The 19,511-nt window shown below is 51.0% G+C and overlaps 1 protein-coding gene across 12 annotated transcripts in view; it reads left to right on the top strand.

Moving 5' to 3' along the window:
* Mef2d (myocyte enhancer factor 2D) overlaps positions 1–15,934 on the top strand; it is a 28,407-nt gene extending 12,473 nt beyond the window's left edge. For 7 of the 12 annotated variants that reach the window (XM_057793415.1, XM_057793416.1, XM_057793420.1 and 4 more), the window contains 10 exons: positions 79–282; positions 1,759–1,896; positions 2,834–3,044; positions 3,232–3,288; positions 4,924–5,114; positions 5,524–5,544; positions 6,682–6,811; positions 11,479–11,698; positions 11,997–12,303; positions 12,583–15,934. In XM_057793415.1, the coding sequence (XP_057649398.1) occupies positions 79–282; positions 1,759–1,896; positions 2,834–3,044; positions 3,232–3,288; positions 4,924–5,114; positions 5,524–5,544; positions 6,682–6,811; positions 11,479–11,698; positions 11,997–12,303; positions 12,583–12,594 (1,491 nt within the window). In that variant the 3' untranslated portion in view covers positions 12,595–15,934. Of the gene's footprint in view, positions 1–78; positions 283–1,758; positions 1,897–1,945; positions 2,081–2,833; positions 3,045–3,231; positions 3,289–4,923; positions 5,115–5,523; positions 5,545–6,681; positions 6,812–11,478; positions 11,699–11,996; positions 12,313–12,582 lie in introns of those variants that run through there. The other 5 variants (XM_057793426.1, XM_057793422.1, XM_057793424.1 and 2 more) reach the window with 5 other exon arrangements.
* Positions 15,935–19,511: the final 3,577 nt, after the last annotated feature.

The following is a 19,511-nucleotide window of genomic DNA, read 5'->3' on the forward strand; positions in this document are numbered from 1 at the left end:
CTCTATGGTAGGGACTGTGTCCAGATGTCTCTGGGCCAGGGACTCTCGTCAGACCTGGCCGCCTCTACTCTCCTGCAGGTGACGTTCACCAAGCGCAAGTTTGGACTGATGAAGAAGGCGTACGAGCTGAGTGTGCTGTGTGACTGCGAGATTGCGCTCATCATCTTCAACCACTCCAACAAGCTGTTCCAGTACGCCAGCACCGACATGGACAAGGTGCTGCTCAAGTACACGGAGTACAACGAGCCGCACGAGAGCCGCACCAACGCTGACATCATAGAGGTGCGCCTGTGTGTAACCTCCCTCTTCTCCTGAGCCCAGGCCCAAGGGAGCGAAGGCATGAGACATGTAGCCAGTACCAGGCCTCAGCCTGGCCTGCCAGGTCTGAGGAGCATCCTGCTGTCTTCTGTTCTCTCTTTAGCGCCTCCTTCCTTCCTCCTCTGGGATATTCCTTTTTGTGTATCCCTCTTTGTTCCCATATCTCCTTTCTGTCCCATGACTTTATGGGTCTCTGTGGCTCTTGCCTTCTGTTTCATAGTCAAAATATGAAATGTTGAAGGGCATGAGCTTTGGGTTCACCCCGCTCTCCACTGGCCGCACGGCCGTAGGCAGGTGCTTTGACTTCTGAGCTGTGGCCTCCTCCATAGCCTGAGCAGTGCCGGCTTACAAGGGTGTTCTGTGATTGAATGAGACAGCCAGCTCATGCTCTAGGGTACCAACTTGGAGTACAGAGATTAAGAGCACTGGCTGTTCTTCCAGAGGACCGCAGTTTGATTCCCATCACCCACATAGCAGCTCACAACTGCCTGTAACTCCAGTTCCAGGGGAGCCAACCTCTTCTAACCCCGCAGACACCAGGCACTCATTGGTAAACATACACGCAGGCAAAACACATATACACATGAAATAAACTAGAAAAAATAAAAATAAGCTGGGCGGTGGTGGCACACGCCTTTAATCCCAGCACTCAGGAGGCAGAGGCAGGCAGATCTCTGTGAGTTCAAGGCCAGCCTGGTCTACAAGAGCTAGTTCCAGGACAGACAGGGATATACAGTGAAACCCTGTCTTGGAAAGAAAATAGTAAATAAAAGTTAAAATGAAGCAAGGGCTATCGAGATGGCTTAGCAGATAGAAGCACTTATTGCCAGGCCTAATGGCCTGAGTTTAATTCTCAGGATCCCTGTGGTGGAAGTAAGAGAACCAATGCCTGCAGGTTGTCCTCTGACATGCACTCATGTGCTATGGCATGTGCACGTGCACACATGTAAATAAACATGATTTGAAAAAAATATAAAACGGGTATCTTTAAAGTTTTGAGCAACCACAAGTACTTGCGTCTGTTGCAGGTACAGTTTATGGCCATGTGCAAGGCTTTAGTCTCTGGGTGGTCTCGGGTAGTATAGAGCAAAAAACGCAGTAAGTGTGCAGGTCCTTTGTGCTTTCCTGTATCGTCCTTTCCTGTTCCCATCCAGTTCTCTCACCTAAGTAGAACCCGGGGGTTTGGATGGACAGGGTCCCCTGCCTCCTTCTTCCTAGATGGAGCTGTGGAACATACCTGCCCCGCGCCTAGGTTAGGTCCCACTTCACTCAGGGCCCCAAAGAAACATTGTAGGCGGGGAGGATGGCTCTGAGGGCGGGACTGGAGCTTCTGGGAGCCAGGGGAGGACAGGTTGGAGAAGAACCTTGGGATCCTTGGGAGGAGCTTGGAGGAGGCAGGAGGACCATTGCTGGCTGGCTGACTGAGTGGTGCGGTTGCAGACCCTGAGGAAGAAGGGTTTCAACGGCTGTGACAGCCCAGAGCCGGATGGGGAGGACTCACTGGAGCAGAGCCCCCTGCTGGAGGACAAGTACCGGCGGGCCAGTGAGGAACTGGATGGGCTCTTCAGGCGCTATGGGGTGAGCCCTCCTCACCTTTTCTTTGGTCCCCTTCCGGCCCTTCCCCCAGGCGCTGCACAAGAAGCACAGGGAATGTGAGAGCCCTGAGGTGGACGAGGCGTTTGCCCTGACCCCCCAGACGGAGGAGAAGTATAAAAAGATAGACGAGGAATTTGATAAGATGATGCAGAGTTATAGACTGGCCGTGAGTAGTCGCATGGAGGAGAGCCTCCTGTGCTGCATGGTGTGGCTTCACCCAGCCTTGCCTGGCCCTCGGCTGCCTCTCGTGGGTGTACTAGGCTGAGCCATCCTTGAGCTGGTCCTGACCTTGGTCTTGACGACCCTCCTTTTGTAAAGTTCTTGCCTAAGCTAGAGAGAGAATCAGTGTCCTTCACCAGCAGAAGGTATGCAGATATCATGAGTCTTGAGAGGGTGAGGGAGAGTATGATTTCTGTCCTGTTGTTTTGGGCAGAGGCCCCCTTGTGCTGTTTTGGCATCTCTGCCTAAGGCACTCAGCTTTGTTTAAAGGAAGCTGAACTGCTAAGCAAAGGCAGGGAGGTAGACATGAGCTGCTCCTGAAGTAGGCCGGATGGTGGGTGGCCACGTAGTGAAGCCATGGTCTCAAGCAGTATGTGAGTTTGGGACTGTACCCAGGGCACTAACTTGCTCCCAGTGTGTCCTGCCTGGCTGAGGACTAACCCACTGGGGGTATCCAGTCCTGTCTGCAGTGGGCAGAGCCTTGCTCTCCTGCCTTGGACCAGAGCTATACTGCGAGGTGCTCTCACCTTTCTGATGGGAGATAGGCAGGGCTACAAAGGGTTGAAGGCAGGGAACCCAGGCTGCTGACCCTTGGAGATACAGTCCACAAACCAGAGAACCCTGTGCCTACCCTCTTGGGCAAAATGGGTCCAGGGCAGAGGTTCACGTGGTGTGACGCTGTCCTCGTCTTTTTGTCTAGTCATCTGTTCCGGCCCCCAACTTTGCCATGCCTGTCACAGTGCCCGTGTCCAATCAGAGCTCCATGCAGTTCAGCAATCCCAGCGGCTCTCTGGTCACTCCTTCCCTGGTGACGTCATCCCTTACGGACCCACGGCTCCTGTCCCCCCAGCAGCCAGCACTACAGAGAAACAGTGTTTCTCCGGGCCTGCCCCAACGACCTGCTAGTGCAGGTAAGTGGTCTGGATGGTGAATTGCTGAGGTGGAAGGGAGGTGCGGAAGGGCCTCTGGGTTTTCGTTTCCCTTCACAACATTCCTGCATGTTTATGACTCTTGAGGGGAAAAGCCTGGACTCCCCAGGGTCCCCTCTTCTTGTCCAGTCCTAAGATAAAGCTCATGGTACCTCTGCTTTCCTCGCAGGAGCCATGCTGGGTGGAGACCTCAACAGTGCTAATGGCGCCTGCCCCAGTCCCGTGGGTGAGTGGAGCTGCCTTCCACAGGGTGGCAGGGGAGGAGATGGCCGTGCCTGAGCAGGATGTATCAGAAGATTTTTAGGCCCCTGCATTATTTTGGTGTTTACAGCAGTGACTTAGTCCGCAGAGGTGTGGGTCTGAAGAATGTCAGGCAAGCTGTGGATTGATTCATAGTGCTATTGAAGTAGAAGGGTCAGCACACACACACACACTCTTTTTTTTTTTTCTTCTTTTAGACAGGTCTCACTATGGAGCCCTGGCTGTCCTGGAACTTGCTATATAGACCCAGATGCCCTCAAATTCATGGGATCCTCCCGCCTCTGCCTTCTGAGTACTGGGGTTAAAGGCGTGTACCACCATGCCTGGCCACGGTCCAGCATTTTCAGATTTTCAGGGGCATCTTGTTGGGATCAGGACTTGCCTAGACAAATGGTAGGCATACATGTCCCACCCATGCACACGGGCTCTGTGTTCCCATGGAGTCACCGTACAGATATGTACCTGTGGGCACATATACCAGAGTCACAGAAAGGCTACTGCGCCCTTGTGCCCAGCCACTTCCAGCCACTCTTGATCTGTGCTGATGTCTGCCCGGTGACCTTCTAATGTCACCATTGACGTCACCCTGTCATTCTTGCCATACCCAGAGTGATCTTGGAGTTGGGACAGAGACAGTAACACACTTTGAGGGTTGTAACCGTATGCTGTCGGGACAGAGCAAGGTGTGGTTTCATACTATAGTCGCCGCCTACATTCCTGACCCTTAGACTCCTCCAGCTCAGTCTCAGCCAGAGTGCCACCCCTCTCCTGTGTAAAATGGACGGGTATGAGGGTGCCTCAGCATAGTTGTGCACTGGAGTCAAAGATGAGGTACTAGAGGTAAACCTTCTTTTCCTTGCTCATGGGCCCTGAGCCCAGCATTGGGAACTCAGTGAGATGCCCTGGGCAAGTCATCATACCTAGTGCCATGCTTCCTCCTCTGCCCAGAACTGATAATGCCCATCCCACGCACCTCCCAGGGCTGATGAACATGTATGATACTGTGTGTGGAAGGCCTGTACCTGGAAAGTACAGAGCAAATATAAACGATAGTCGTGATGCCTTTATCCCCAGTCTAGTTATGGTAGTGACTCTATCATCAGCCCCTGGTGCTAGCAACACCATTACCGGCAGCCAATGGCCTGTCTCCCCCAAGGCTGCAGGCTTGTCTTGTGGTGATCAAAAGCACAGAGTTCCAGCTCCCGACAAGGAAGCAATCTAAATGGTTGGCTAGCTCTAATCAGGCTCCTTAGTGAAGAGCAGATCATAGCCTTCCACCTATTTCCACTCTGGTCATTGTATGTCCTGTGTGAAGTGGATGGAGGGATCTGAGTGCTAGACATGACCAGAGGCATGGCCACAGGGCTCTTATGTGCCCAGGGCCAGCAGTGACAGTAGTTGCTTTTAGTTATACCTTTGGCCCTGTCACTTTGATTTAGAAGCTGACTTTGGGCCAAGTGATGGGGACCAAGGCTTTAGGCAGTTCAGTGCATATGTCGAACCCTGGCATGCCTCTGAGAGCCTCCAAGTGACAGATATGGGGCAGTTGACAGGGACAGCAGGCAAGCCAGCCTTTCCTTTCCTCTTCTCACTTCTCCAGGGAACGGCTATGTCAGCGCCCGAGCTTCCCCTGGCCTCCTCCCTGTGGCCAATGGCAACAGCCTAAACAAAGTCATCCCTGCCAAGTCTCCGCCCCCACCCACCCACAACACCCAGCTTGGAGCTCCCAGCCGCAAGCCTGATCTGCGGGTCATCACTTCCCAGGGAGGCAAAGGGTTAATGCATCATTTGGTGAGTGGGTTTTTGGGCCATGGCAGGGACTGGGAGGTGGGAAGAAAAGAGTGACCTCTAGCAAGAGAAATGAAGGTTAGGCATGTAGGACTTAGAGAGAGATTGAGAGAAGGAGAGAGTATAGTATTTTGTGAACTTTTTCTTCCCTGAGGGCCTTTGGAATACGGTGGTGCTGGCCAGAGGGTAGAGAAATGAGCAGGAGCTAGGAGCAGAGGTTCTGTGATGGCAGCATGACAGTAAGGGCTAGCTCACAATGTCTGACTGGTAGGGGCCAGGATACAGCATTTTCTGGATATCAGATTGCCAGAAAGAACACTCTGCTCTCAGACAGACAGGTGGATGGGGTGGCTGTGTGGGAAGGGCAGAAGCCATAGCCTGAACATCCTCTTGGTTTTATTTCTGCTCCCAGACTGAGGACCATTTAGATCTGGTAAGTGCGGCTGAGACCTAGCAGTGCCTTTGGGTTCCAGCTTTGCCCAGTGTTAGCAGTTTGCAGCGTGATGAGTCTGTGTAGCAGTCTTCTCCCTGTGTGTCCCACGTGTGGCGTCAGGAGCTGTGCTTAGAGCTGATTGGGACACTGAGGTGAATGGGGCGGCGGGAAGGGCTGGACATGGTGTGCATGTGTATGTGTGTGTGCATGGGTGTCTATGTGTTACTGCATTTATTTAGACACACGTATGTGTGTGCATCTGGAAAAGAGCATGAGGCAATCCCCAGGCCTTTGAGGCCCCAGCCAGATGTCTGGATTGAACCCTTGGATCCCTCTGGCTACCTGACTCCACATAGGCCCATGTAACATTGGAACCCAAGACAGACCTAATCCTTACAAGAAAATCTAAGAAAGGCTGTTTTCCGGGGAAAGCTGAGGCCTGAGGCAGGACTAGAGTTGTTCTTAGCAAGGACTTCCCTGCCTGCCTGTTTGCTAGCTCCTACCCTGAGCCCATCTCACAGGCACTTAGAGACATACACAGCCCCTCCCTGTGCTTACGTACGCACCATCAGCCAGGAAAGAGGAGGGTGCTTCCTCCCCAGCTTGCTGACAGGAGGCCAAAAAGGCTGGAAAAGGCAAGCAGGCTTTGGCGGCCAACACAGCGGCAGTTTCGGCCCCAGCGTGGAGCTGGAATAAACAAGTGACTCAGCAGCAGATGGAGCTGACAGCTCTACACACGTGTGTGCATACATGCAATCACATGCCACCCCAGATAGCACATTCCATTCACAGATGCCAGAATACACTTCTGGGGCATCTGCTACTGTAGCGGGTATAGAGGAGACCCCAGTGGTCCTAGCCCAGAGGAGACCACCTGGGAGCAGGCAGTGTTCGTGTTGAGCTCTGCGCGGTAGCCATGCCTTCCTTTCTGCATGGATGCAGATGCAACTGAATCCGTGTGCATGTTTTACTCTGAGTCTGCTGCTCTCCAAACACACCAACTTGTGTGTGTCTGTGGGCCTTCGTGCTATGGTACCTTCCCTCGAACTCGGGCACCTGGCTCAGGTGTGGTGTGGTGGACCTCCTTGAGGCAGCCCACCCATCTGCCATCTCTTGACAAACAGTTTTCTCCTACAGAACAATGCCCAGCGCCTTGGGGTCTCCCAGTCTACTCACTCGCTTACCACCCCAGTGGTTTCCGTGGCAACACCAAGTTTACTCAGCCAGGGCCTCCCTTTCTCCTCCATGCCCACTGCCTACAACACAGGTGAGCGTTCCTATAACTTGGTAAGTTGTCCGTTCGTACTTAGAGCAGATGAGTGACCAGAGAAGGAGAATTAGAATGCGGGAGGGGCCTCCATTAGTTAGTGTTTGGTTAGTAGATCAAACAAATAAAAACAAAATGCCAGGTTGGGGGTGTAGCTCAGTCGATAAGGTCTTTACCTTGCAGGCATGAAACCTTGGGTTCAGTTTCTGGCACACTATAAGCCAGATGTGGTAGCACTTGCCTGTAGTCTGAGCACTCAGGAGGTGGCCAGAGAATGAGACAGCCAATGTTACCTCAGCTACATAGGGAGTTAAAGTTCAGCTTGAGCTACGTGAGACCTCGTCTCATAAAATAAAACAGGAACTAAAGAAAGTACTCAACAATTAGGAGCACTTGCTGCTCTTCCAGAAAGCCAAGGTTCAATTCTTTTTTTTCTTTTCTTTTTTTTTTTTTATGGATTTTTTTCGAGACAGGGTTTCTCCATGGCTTTTTGGTTCCTGCCCTGGAACTAGCTCTTCTAGACCAGGCTGGCCTCGAACTCACAGAGATCCGCCTGCCTCTGCCTCCCGAGTGCTGGGATTAAAGGCGTGCGCCACCACCGCCAGGCCCAAGGTTCAATTCTTAGCACCTGCATTTGGTACTCACAGCTACCTGTAACTTCAGCTCCAGGGAATCCAAGATCCTCTTCTTGCTTCCCTAGGCACCTGTGCACATGTGGCGCACACACACACACACACACACAATCTTTTTTTAAGTATATAAACAGAAATAACATTCAGGTAAATTTGAACTCCAGATAAAGTAAGTACTTTCTTAGTCTTAAATATATCCCAGGGCCTTCTTTGTGCTAAAGCATATCCCAGAGACATACTTTTTGTTGTTTTGTATTGTTTTGTTTTTCAAGACAGGATTTCTCTGTGTAACCCTAGCTGTCCTGAAACTCACTGTGTAGACCAGGCTGGCCTTGAACTCACAGAGAACCGCCTGCCTCTGCCTCTCGAACACCCGCCTAGCTATACTTATGTTTTTTTAATGTTTTGTTTATCTGAAATTTACTTTCAACTGAGTATCTTTTATTTTTAACCTTGGTCCATATGGACGAGTAACCCTGTCCAGTGTGAGGGCAGGACAGAGAGTTGGCCTAAGCAGATATGGCCACCAGGATAATAGACTTGAGGTTCGAGTCTAGAGAGGGGACATGGTCAGTGCAACAAGGCCTCCCAGAGGGGAGAACGAGCAAGAGAAGAGGCTGGGGGTATAGAGTGAATTTGCTAGCTCTTGAGGGGCTGGTTCTGTGAGCAGTGAGTAGGAAGCAGGCTGAGGCTGGTGGAGGCTGGATGGGTCTAAAGGTGAACAGTTCCCCCTGGACATGGGAAAGGCCTCTGGGCAGAAGCACTGTGGTAGGACACAGGGTTGTTCTGGTTTTGTCAGCCAGCACACCTTCCGCCAGAGCAGTGTTTTGCTTGCCTGCGTTTCACTCTGTTGCGTCTGTCAGGAAGGACTTGCTAGTGGGAAATGCTTTGTCACCTAGTTCAGAGCTTTTGTGTGTCGGGAGGCTCTTTCCTATTTCCCTCCTCAACCACTGGCCCTCACAGTTGAGTGACTTGTGCTCAGACTGTTCTTGCAGTGAGAATAAACTAAACCAGAAGGCCCCAAACTCTGCCACTTCCCTAAGGCCTCAGCGCAGAAGCTTGTGAAGGTATAGACTCCACTGCTGGTATCCATGATCCCCTTTGTCCTCCTTCCCAGCAGCAGGAGAAATCCTGAGTGCAGGCGCAGCCTGTTCCATGCATCTGTAGGGCAGATTTCCTGCCCAGATGTCTCTGTCCCTCTTCTTTGGGGGCTTCGCGTGCACCCTCTTCCCTGAAGCTGGGAGAGGCTGCTTCAGAAATGGCACCCGGTGGGCCTGTCTCCTGTCAGGGAGTGTGGGTAGATGAGAGGGTTCTGAGGCTCTGCTAGCTTTCCCACCCCTCCCCCTCCCCTGCCCAAGGCTAAGGAGAAGTCTTTCTCCTGAATCTAGTGGGAGAATGGGCTAAAAACAATTCTGATCTCCTTGGAAGCTTTGTTAGAGAACCCATGGTGGTTCTCTGTGCTTTTCCCACTTACTCTTGTGAAGCAGGAAAGAAGTAGTTTATGTGGTGAACCTGAAACAGGCTCTCAGTAGAGCCGACCGTGGACTCCTGTGTATTACTGTAGTATGGCTTCAGTTCCTGTTGTCTCAGGAGTAGCTAAGCAGACTTCTGTCAGCACCAGATAGTTGTGGGTACCCCATATGGTGTAGACCAAACTCCAGCAAGTGCTGGGTGGCCTGCTCCAGTTATTCTGCATAGGAGATGGCCCTTGTAGACACAAGCTTTAGAGATCTGTCTGTGGTGACCACAAGAGCAGCTTGAGGAGAAACCAGGTGGCCTGGAGGTTGACCTGTTGGCCCTTAGGAAATAAACTTCCCTGTAGACCGGTCTAGTGTGGTGGGATGGGGTAGGACTAAGAAGGGTTGGATTGTTCTGATCTCTTCCTGCGGTTCTTGGACAAGGCCCTGCCCTGTTCTGGGCCTAGCTTCCTTGTTTGTAAAATAAGTGTTAGATAGATAAAGTTAGATAGATAGAGTTATATATATATATATAGTGTTAGATAGATATAATATTAGATATGTATAGTTAGCTAGATATAGTGTTAGATGGATATAGTTAGATAGATAGAGTGTTAGATAGATACAGTTAGATATAGTATTAGATGTAGTTAGATAGATATAGTTAGATAGATATAGTGTTAGATAGATACAGTGTTAGATAGATATAGTTAGTCCTAAGGCCCACTTTTAGCTCTTATATCACTCTGTCTTTGTTTTTGATTTTTTTGTTTTTTTTGTTTTTTTTTTTTTGGTACATATGTGTTTTGTTTCATTTTGTTTTTTCGAGACAGGGTTTTTCTGTGTAGCCCTGGCTGTTCTGGAACAACTCATTAGTAGACCATGCTGACCTTGAACTCACAGAGATCCACCAGCCTCTACCACCCAAGTGCTGGGATCAAGGTGTGCACCACCACCAGTTCTCTTCCAGCTGGTGGAGGTGGTGCACACCTTTCATCCCAGCACTCAGTGAGCTCGAGGCCAGCCTGGTCTACAGTGCAAGTTCGAGGACAGACAGGGAAAACCCTGTCTGGAAAAACAACAAAACTCAAACCAGTAACTAGGTAGGTATCTGGAGAGATGGCTCAGCAGTTAAAAGCACTGGCTGCTCTTCAGAGGACCCAGGTTCATTCACCTACTTGGCAGCTCACAACTGTCTGTAACTCCAGTTCCAAGGGCTGCAACATCGTCACATAGATATGCATGCAGGCAAAACACCAATGAACTTAAAAATACGTTATTTTTTTTAATTCTAGGGGAAAAAAACTTAAAAATGTGAAAGAAAAAAAAAGAAAGCTAGTAACTGGCATTGACCAGGCTAGAGTGAGGTTTAAAGGTACTAGAAAAGGGTGCCTATGGTGGCGCACACCTTAATCCCAGCTCTCGGGACGCAGAGGCAGGCGGATCTCTGTGAGTTCAAAGCCAATCTGGCCTACATATTGAGTTCCAGATCACCCAGAGCTACATAGTGAGACCCTGTCTCAAAAAAATAAAATAAAAGGTGGTGAGGCCTGGGGTGCAGAGCAGCTCAGGGGTGAGTACTCCTTCATTGGGGAAAACAATAGGGAAAGCACTCGGGGCTCTCACCGGTGCTGCCACATCTGTCTCCTGTGAGCAGTGGTGCTTACTACATCTTGGAGTGTTCAGTCGAGCCCGATGCTGTTCTGTCCTACATGCCTTCTGCATACTTGCATACCCTTGGTGGCCGTGCTGCAGGAAGGTTGCTTGCTGTCCCTGCTGTAGACAGTATTTGCCCAGGATCTCACAGTGAGTGGAGGTTGCCAGGAATCTCTCATCATAGCTCCAGCTGTGAATGTTGCATCTTCCTGTACAAACAGGGCTAGAGCAAGTGAGCTTGGGCTCACTTTGGAACATAGGTAGGGTGACTGAACCATGCATCTAGCATGTCCTCCCACTGTGCACGTCTCTGTGGCTCTTGTGGAAGGCATTTCTGAATACCTCAACCAGGACACAGCATAAGGCACACTAGAGCTTTGTGATGGTGAGCTGCCTAACTGGTCACTTAATGGGGCCAATGTCAGTGCTAGTACAAAGCAAGTACCCCCATAATGCAGTGTCCCCCATCTTAGGCCCTGAAGCCCCTTCTGCTTTAGGGACATGAGGACTGAATGACAGACCCATTTCTTCTGTTTTTATGCGAGCAGCAGCTTGAGCCCTGTTGAAGGAGGGCAGATGTGTGGGTCCAGGGCAGAAGGTGGCATGGCCCTGGGCTCCCCGAGCTCCCGGCTGCCTCTCCGCCACCTGCTGATGCTGGGCAAGTGAAGAGACTGCAGTCAGCCCGATAATTGGCCTTCTCCATCACCCTCCTCGTTTCTGTAACCGTCCTTATAACAGCAACACTGAACTGACTTTAAAGCTGACGCTGTTTAAAACCGCTATCCTTCCATCCTGCTGAAGAAAACAGTGCCTTGTTAGACTCTGCAGTGTCATCTTCACGAGTGTCTTCATTCTTTCACATCTGTGGTTAGATGCCGCCTGTCCTCCCCACTCAGGCTCCCCTCACTTTGTCTTACTGCAGATTACCAGCTGTCCAGTGCAGAGCTGTCCTCCTTACCAGCTTTCAGCTCACCTGCCGGACTGGCACTAGGCAATGTCACCGCCTGGCAACAGCCCCAGCAGCCTCAGCAACCACAGCAACCACAGCCGCCACAGTCACAACCACAGCCGCAGCCACAGCAGCCACAGCAGCCACCTCAGCAACAGCCCCACTTGGTCCCCGTATCGCTCAGCAACCTCATGTGAGTCTGTGGGAGGTTTACTGTGGGATGGTGGCGGTGAGGGACAGAAGTCTCTGTGGAGCTGTCCACGTGCAGTCAGTGAGCTCTTCCTCCTATCCGGCAGGGCTGAGGGTGCGGGCTTTAGACGATGATCGGACAGAACGGAGCTAACACTCATTTCTCTTCTTCCCCTTTGCCACGTGTCATGTCTCCCTCTTCTCCCAACTCCCCACTCTCATTGTTTGGTCTTACCTCTTTGTCTGGTGACTTCCCGCTTTTTCTGTTACTGCCTCTTGTGTTTCTGGTCCCTGAACTCCAGCCCAGGCAGCCCCTTGCCCCATGTGGGTGCTGCTCTCACGGTCACCACCCACCCTCACATCAGCATCAAGTCAGAACCAGTGTCCCCAAGCCGTGAGCGCAGCCCTGCACCTCCTCCGCCAGCTGTGTTCCCAGCTGCCCGCCCTGATCCTGGTGAAGGTCTCAGCAGCCCAGCTGGAGGATCCTATGAGACCGGGGACCGGGATGATGGACGGGGGGACTTTGGGCCCACGCTAGGCCTGCTGCGCCCAGCCCCAGAGCCTGAGGCTGATGGCTCAGCTGTGAAGAGGATGCGGCTGGATACTTGGGTACTGTAATATTGCCCTTCTGTCTGCCGGTGTCTGCATCACCCAGGGACTATCCCACATGCACTCAGCCTGCTTTCTTTCCCACCTGAGAGGCCTTGTGGCCAGCATCCCTTTTGGGTCAGTACTCACAGCCCTTGACCCCTTCCATGCAGTATTGTGCCCTGCTAAGTGACCTCCAGCTGGCCTTGCCCTAAAGTTTTACCCCTTGGGAGAGGGTTGGGTGCATCCTGTAGGCCAAGCTGCCCCTCACACCACCTTCTCCGTCTCCTCTCTTCACAGACATTAAAGTGACGGCTCCCACTCCCTCCTCTCAGCCTCCCTGACGAAGAGTTGACAATCTCACCACCTACCCCTCCCTGTCCTGGGCTCCTCCCGCTCGACCCCCACTTCCTTTCTTCTGCTCCATGTCCTGTTGATGGTTACATTTGTGTATAATTATATTATTATTATTATTATTATTATATTTTTAAATTCGAATTCTCGCTTTAGAGAGAGGGTTGCTCTTGCCCCTTTCTTGGCCCCACCATTTTCACTGGTGGGGGGCTCTCTTTATTGCGGGAAAAGGGGGACACTTTGCACGTTGTACACATATGCTGCAGGGGGGGGGCGGTAGGCCTTGGAGAAGGACAGGTGCCGAGCCCTGCATGTGGAGCCCTCCCATCCCATTCCCAGATAGACGTAAAGAACCAAAAACTATCCAACAACAAAAACCCCAGAGCTGGCTTGATGTTGGGTTTGCGTCTCAGGGACAGGAAGGGGCAGAGACTCTGCTTCGGGCTGTTCATGGCTAATACCCATCTTGGTCCCTCCAGCTTCCTGCGTACACACCACACTCACTGGTCCTGTGTGATGCACCCCAAGATCTGGGTTCTAGGAAGGCTGCCTGTGAATCTGAGGCCAGGGCAGGGACTTGAGGGAGGAACCTCTTTGGAAGTAACATTGGAGAGACAGCTGTAGAAAGAGGGCCGATGAGGGCAGAAGGACTGGGTGTGGCAAATCGGGACCCTACCCCTGGCTTTTCCTTTAAGATGTACAGTGCAATAGCTCCCCATCCTTCAGCCTACCCCAGCCCTAGAAAGCTGGCCATGTACTGGAAGAGTTGGGGAGAGGACCTTCAGTGAAGTAGCTCCAGGTTGGACCAGGGTCATCCTTTGGTTCCTTGGGGCACTGAGGGCAGGAGGCCTGTCAGGGGCAGGCATGGGGGAGGGTACCTCTGCTATGTGCACCACACCCAGAAGAGTGCACGCTGGGCGCACAGCATGGTCCATGGAGCTAGAGGGCCCTATAGATGCGGCCCCTGAGGCCCCTCCCCAGTCCTCTTAACTCCTGCCCCTGACCCACCTCCCAGCTTTTTTGCCCCTGTCTCGCTACCTCCTGTCCCTCCACCTCCAGGCCACGCCCCAAACCTGCCCTCTTGCTACTGTAATTGTAAATAGCAACCTTCCAAAATGTTAGTGGTTAACAGTCCAGGAAACTGTTGTGTTTGTTGTTGTTGTTGTTGTATTGATATGAAATGAGATTCTATTTTTGTCAAAGTATATTGTAATAATAATGACTCAAATGGCCCGTACTGTACAGATGGGATTCTTCTGCTGTTCTTGCCTTGCTCTCCCAGGCTTGTGCTTTGTCGCCTCCTCAGTGGGGCTGCAGGCAAGCACCCAGGGGAGGGGATAGGAGACAGCACACACTCCCGTGGGTAGAGTAAGACAATGCTCAGTGCTGTAGGAAGATGGTCTTTGCCCACCTGTGACCCAGCCTTTTGTAGTATTTTGACACTTGATGCAGGGAAGAAGCCAGAAGCAGAGGGGTGTGAGCATGCTCGTGGGGGCGTTTCTGGGTGCACCCTGTATTTACGAGATTGTGTGCAGCTGTGCGGATGTACCTTTGAGTGCCTCTGAGTCCAGTGGGTGTATTCGTAAATCATAAGTGACTCAGGCTCCAGGGGCCTCTGTGTCTGTGTGGCTGGGTGTATTTATACAAGGATAGGTGGTTTCCAGCTCTGTGCTTCTCACTGCCCTCTTCCCTGGGCTGCTCTCAGTCCTGAAACATTTGTACTAAAGTTATAGGGAGTTGCTAGTTGACCATCCCACCTCTCCCCACAGCCTACCTCCACCAGGGCCTCACTCTGGGAGCTCTGCCTCCTTATGGCTTTCCGCTAGTCCTAGCCAGACCAGTTCTGACCCTGGAGTTGACTTGTTTGTGGGCAAATTCAAGTTCCTCCTCCTGGGAGCTCTGCCTTCCCAGGCAGGCAACCCTCTTTTACCCAGGGTTTTACTCCGGTAGCTGACCAGGTCAGGGGGTCAAACGTGTCCTGCCTTCCCACCCCTCCTCACAGTTCCTAGAGGGAGTTTTTAAGACTTGCTTAAGGCCTTGACGGGAGCCAGGGTGTAGTCCCGTGCACATACACTCCCCTTGAAAGCGGCTGGCACATTGTAGGCCCTCAGCAGATGCTGAATGGGCGAATGATAGGTGCTCAATAAACATGGAATCACTGGCCTCTTCTCAGGCCCACCTTTCTAGGCTGAGCGTGGCCACCATTACACAGAGCTGGGCTGAGGCCCCTGACGTTCACAGCGTGCTACTCATCAGTGTGCAGTCTGCTTCCCGAATGCAAACCTGGCTTCTGATTGCCGTGTGTGTGTGGGTGTGTGTGTGGGTGTGTGTGGGGGGGGGTGTGTGTGTGGGTGTGTGTGTGTTCATCCCCGTCCCTGGCAGTAGGGACAGTCTGTGAGTGAATATGTGACATTTCTGCAGTTCAGTGTCTCCAGGATTCTCCTGGGGCTGTGTAGGGCTTCTGGCTGGCCAGGTAAATTGATCCCTGGGAACCCAGACCTCAAATGGGGACTTGTTTTCTTCCTCTCACAAGCCAAATTCGCCTCCTATTCACTTCCTCTGCAAAACTGGGTATTTGCCAAAGTAGCCTCTGGCGCCATCCAGTGCCCTTCCCACCCAGATCTCCCTCGGCTTTCAGGGACAGTGGGACCGAGGGCCACCCCCACATGCCTCAGTGGAACACATTCCCTCCACCCCAGCAGTGCACTCAACCGTCCCTCCCCACCTCGGACAGGAAAGAAGAAAGATGCACCTTCTCTTGCTGATTATTTATTTGTTCGGAGAGACAGAAATGATGTGAAAGTGTCTAAAAGTCTCTCTATCTATATTTTTAACTGACTCTCTGGAACCCCCTGTGGGGGAATGTAGGCTTTCCTGGAGGCTGGTAGCTCCTGGTTCTGCCCCCTTCTGCCTCCTGCTTAATGCAGAGGGATGAGATTTAATGGGGCAAGAGAGCTAAGATTCCCAAGGAGAATCTGAATTCTCTACCCCATTCAAGTCCCAGAGAGAGGGAAGTAGGGAGGGGTGGGGCCAGCCAAGAGGCGACCCATCCCCAAACTTGACAATCACCCACACTCCTGGCTCCTGGGTCTTGGGCAGGGTGAGCCCAAGTGTGTGGCTGTTGATTTGTTTCATTATTTCTTTCCGTGCTGTACGGTGATGCTTTCTAGTATTCTGCACATTAAGAAAAGACAAAGTCCTCGAGATTCTTACGAGTTTGGTTTGAAAACTCTTTCACTATATTTGTTGTAAAGAGGTTTACTATTAAAAGAAAAAAGAACACGTTTCTGATACCTCAGCTTGGGCTTTGATTTCTTTGGTGCGGCGAGTAGGGAGGAAGCCCTGGCAGAGAGTGATTATCTGAGGGTGGGCTGTGAGGAGTGATGCCAGGCTTCCCAGGCAGCCCCAGCAGTAGAGGTGACACGTGCCCCTAGGCTCAGGTCCAGCCTTCCCACTCCAGACAGTCTTTTCGCTGACTTCCCTTGGCACAGTTAAACAGATGGAGCCCACCTTCACAATGCTCCAGTGTCTCTCTGTTCACAGCCAGGCTGTCTGCAGATGCAGCAGCCATGGAGGCCCTAGTGCACTGCTCTGCACCTGGTCCATGTCATATGCTGAAGCAGCTAAATGAGTGAGGGGCCTTTGCTCAGGGGCTACTACTGCCTTACGGTGCTTAAGATGGCCCGCTGTCCTGCTAAGGCTGCCGTGAGAGGCCAGGAGTCGAGTCAGGCCAAGCACAGAATGTCCTCAAGCCTCAGATTTCCATATTGCAAAATACTTGCCATCTGTGTTGGCCTGCCTGTCTCACAAGGTCACTGTGGATTTCACCTCATTCTTCCTCAGCAGTGGCAAAGATGGTATGTCCCAATCAAGAAAGGGTTAATAAAGATATTGTCCTCCAGGCTGGGGCTTGCCTAGTTCAGTCTCCAGTACCACATAAAGGCATAGTAGCACACATTAGTAATTCTAGGTAGAGGCAAGAGGATCAGAAGTTCAAGGTCTTCCTCAACTCCACAGGGTTACATGAGACTGTCTAAAAGAAAAAGGTATCAGTGTCCTCCAGAGGCTGTCAGATAGCAGCTTCCACGGTGGGCTCCCACTGTCCCTGCCCGCATCCATGCATGCCCTTGTTTCCACACAGAGTGACCAGTTTAAAAAGGCAGTAATGGTATGTCCTTTCAACTGGGAAGTGTGGCGTCTGCTTCTCTTTTGCTGTCCTGTATTAAGCTGCCCACCAGCCCTGTGGGAAGCCCACATGCCAAGGACCCACACACTCCTCCAGCTGCTATCCGAATGAGGTCATCTCTCCTGGCAGTACAGTTGCCTGACTTTTCCAGACGTTGTTCCAGGGGAGAACCAACAGGTAAGATGGTAATGCCCACTCACCCATGCCCACGGAAAGGACTTTTTCTCTGAGGTGACCTCACAACCCAAATCCTTAGCAAAACCTTTCTGCTCAGTGTATCTCCTGTTTACCTCTGACTATCTAACCTCCTCCTCCTTCCTGGGAGGTACCGCCTGCTGGGGTCTGGGATAAGCCTTGCTGTTGCTCGGAAGACTTCTGTTCCCGCTCTCTTCTGGTTGTTTCCCCAGTCCCTGTATAGTTCAGTGGGATCTTGGGGCTGGTTCTGGCCATTGGACTAATAAGCTGTGATGTATGTCCCTTCTGAAATACAGGTAGTCCCTGCCTTTCCAATGCTGCTTCCATGTCTTGAGCATTGTGAAAGAACATGTCTGTTTGAGATGCCACGGATCACAGCAGCTTGGGTTGGAGGCGGGGGCTGATGCCCTTTTCTGGCCTCTACAAACACTTCATGCAGATGGTGCACAACATATATGCAGGGGAAACACCCATACACATACAGATTTAAAACAGCCTGGATTGCTAAACCACCTCAGAGTGGTGTTGGCACCAGGGGAACTTTATGTGAATAGAAACGGAACCTGCACTGTAACTGTTCTACCCTGGCCAGTCACAGAGCCCTGATGGTTTAAACCATGACAGTGTGACGGAGGGGTCTCTGGACTCAGCATGGTCTCAAGGATGCTGTAGTTCTGACACTTGCTGGCTGTTCATGTACAACAGTGCTAACAGCTGCCTGTTTCCTGTAACTTTACCTGCCATTCTGCCAAGTATCCATCCATCTTCAGCCCTTTTGATATCTGATTCCTTCATGGTCCTCCGTAACTCACCACATAAAGTGCAGAGACCTTGCTGGTTCTCAAGGCCTTCAGAGGGCAGCACAAGCCCATTCCAGGCATAGTCTATGCAGTTTCTTGGAATCTGGGTGTACTCTAGAACAGTAAGGAATCTGTTGGTTCCTATTTCTCATGGGAACAGGAGACAGAAGAACCAGCAGCAACTGGGCATTTGAGATGAGAAACCAGGCACACCTACTGCAAACTAGTGGTCTGGGAGGTGTCTAAGAGGAGCTATTTGAACTGAACTTTTGCAGTTAAGTAGGAATTTTCCTGGGCATATGGAACCTTAAGGAGCTCAAACTCCAGTGAAAGCCAAAAACAAATAGCATATGCAGCTCTAGGGTAGACTGGGGCTGTGTGAAGGGCTTTATTCTATACAGTTTAGGTCATCAGAAGAATTTAAGTAAAGGAATGAGTCAGGTCAACCAGGAGCTGGAGTGGCATGGCAGGATAATGGGGAGTTCAAGGGCAGTCTGGGCTACACAGGAAGATAAGACCCTGTCTCAAAGTGAACAAATAGAACTGAAGCAGGTCAGAGGAGCAGAGGCAGGAGGGTCAGGAGTTCAAGGCCAACCTGGACTATAGAGTGAACTAGAGGGCAGTCTGGTCTACATAAGACACTATGTCAAAATACTAAGTTAAAAAAGCTTTTTGCTAGGAAAATATTTCTGATGGTGATGTATTTGGGAGGATCGCCACACCAGACAAGAGGCCAGTCTAATCAGGAACCGTCACTGGCTTTTTTTATATATTATTTTAAAGGTTAAGAGATCGCTCTGCATAGCCCTGGCTGTCCTGGAACTCACTATGTAGGCCAGGCTAGCCTCAAACTTCCAGAAGATCATCTGCCTCTATTGGGATTAAATATATGCACCACCACAATTCACATAGCCTCTTAAACTTTCTCACAAACTAAATTCTCTTCAGTTGAATTCATAACCTGGATATATACAGACCATGAAATATGCAAATCAAACATTTACTGGAAATTATAAATTTTTGTTTTTATGTATGTGTGAAGGGTATATGTGAACCAGGGTTCAGTGGTGTCTTCCTCAGTTGTGTGTTTGTGCGTGCAGGGTATATGTGAACCAGGGTTCAGTGGTGTCTTCCTCAGGTGTGTGTGTGTGTGTATGTGCAGGGTATATGTGAACCAGGGTTCAGTGGTGTCTTCCTCAGGTGTGTGTGTGTGTATGTGCAGGGTATATGAGAACCAGGGTTCAGTGGTGTCTTCCTCAGTTGCTCTCCATGGAATCTGGAGTTTGCCATTTCAGTCATACTGGCTGACCAAGTCCCAAGGATTCTCCTGTCTCTGCCCCCCCAGTGTGGAATTACAGGCACTCACAACTGCACCCAACTTTGGTTCAGGGGACCTGAAAGCATGCTGTACTTTCTCCACAGCCTAAGAAGCTTATTTTAAATATTTTTTTTTATTTTATGTATTTATATTTTGTCTCAGTGCTCTGCATGTACACCTGCCTGGCAGGAGAGGGCATCAGATCCTACTAAAGATGGTTGAGAGCCACCGTGTGGTGCTGGGAATTGAACTCAGGACCTCTGGAAGAGCAGTCAGTGCTCTTGACCCCTGATACATCTCTCCAGCTCTAAAATTCTTTAATAAGGATTGAAACATACAGTCTAGCCAAGGCTACATAATGAGACTATATCTCAAA

This window comes from Chionomys nivalis, chromosome 18 (assembly GCF_950005125.1).
Source record: "Chionomys nivalis chromosome 18, mChiNiv1.1, whole genome shotgun sequence".
Lineage (NCBI taxonomy): Eukaryota > Metazoa > Chordata > Mammalia > Rodentia > Cricetidae > Chionomys > Chionomys nivalis.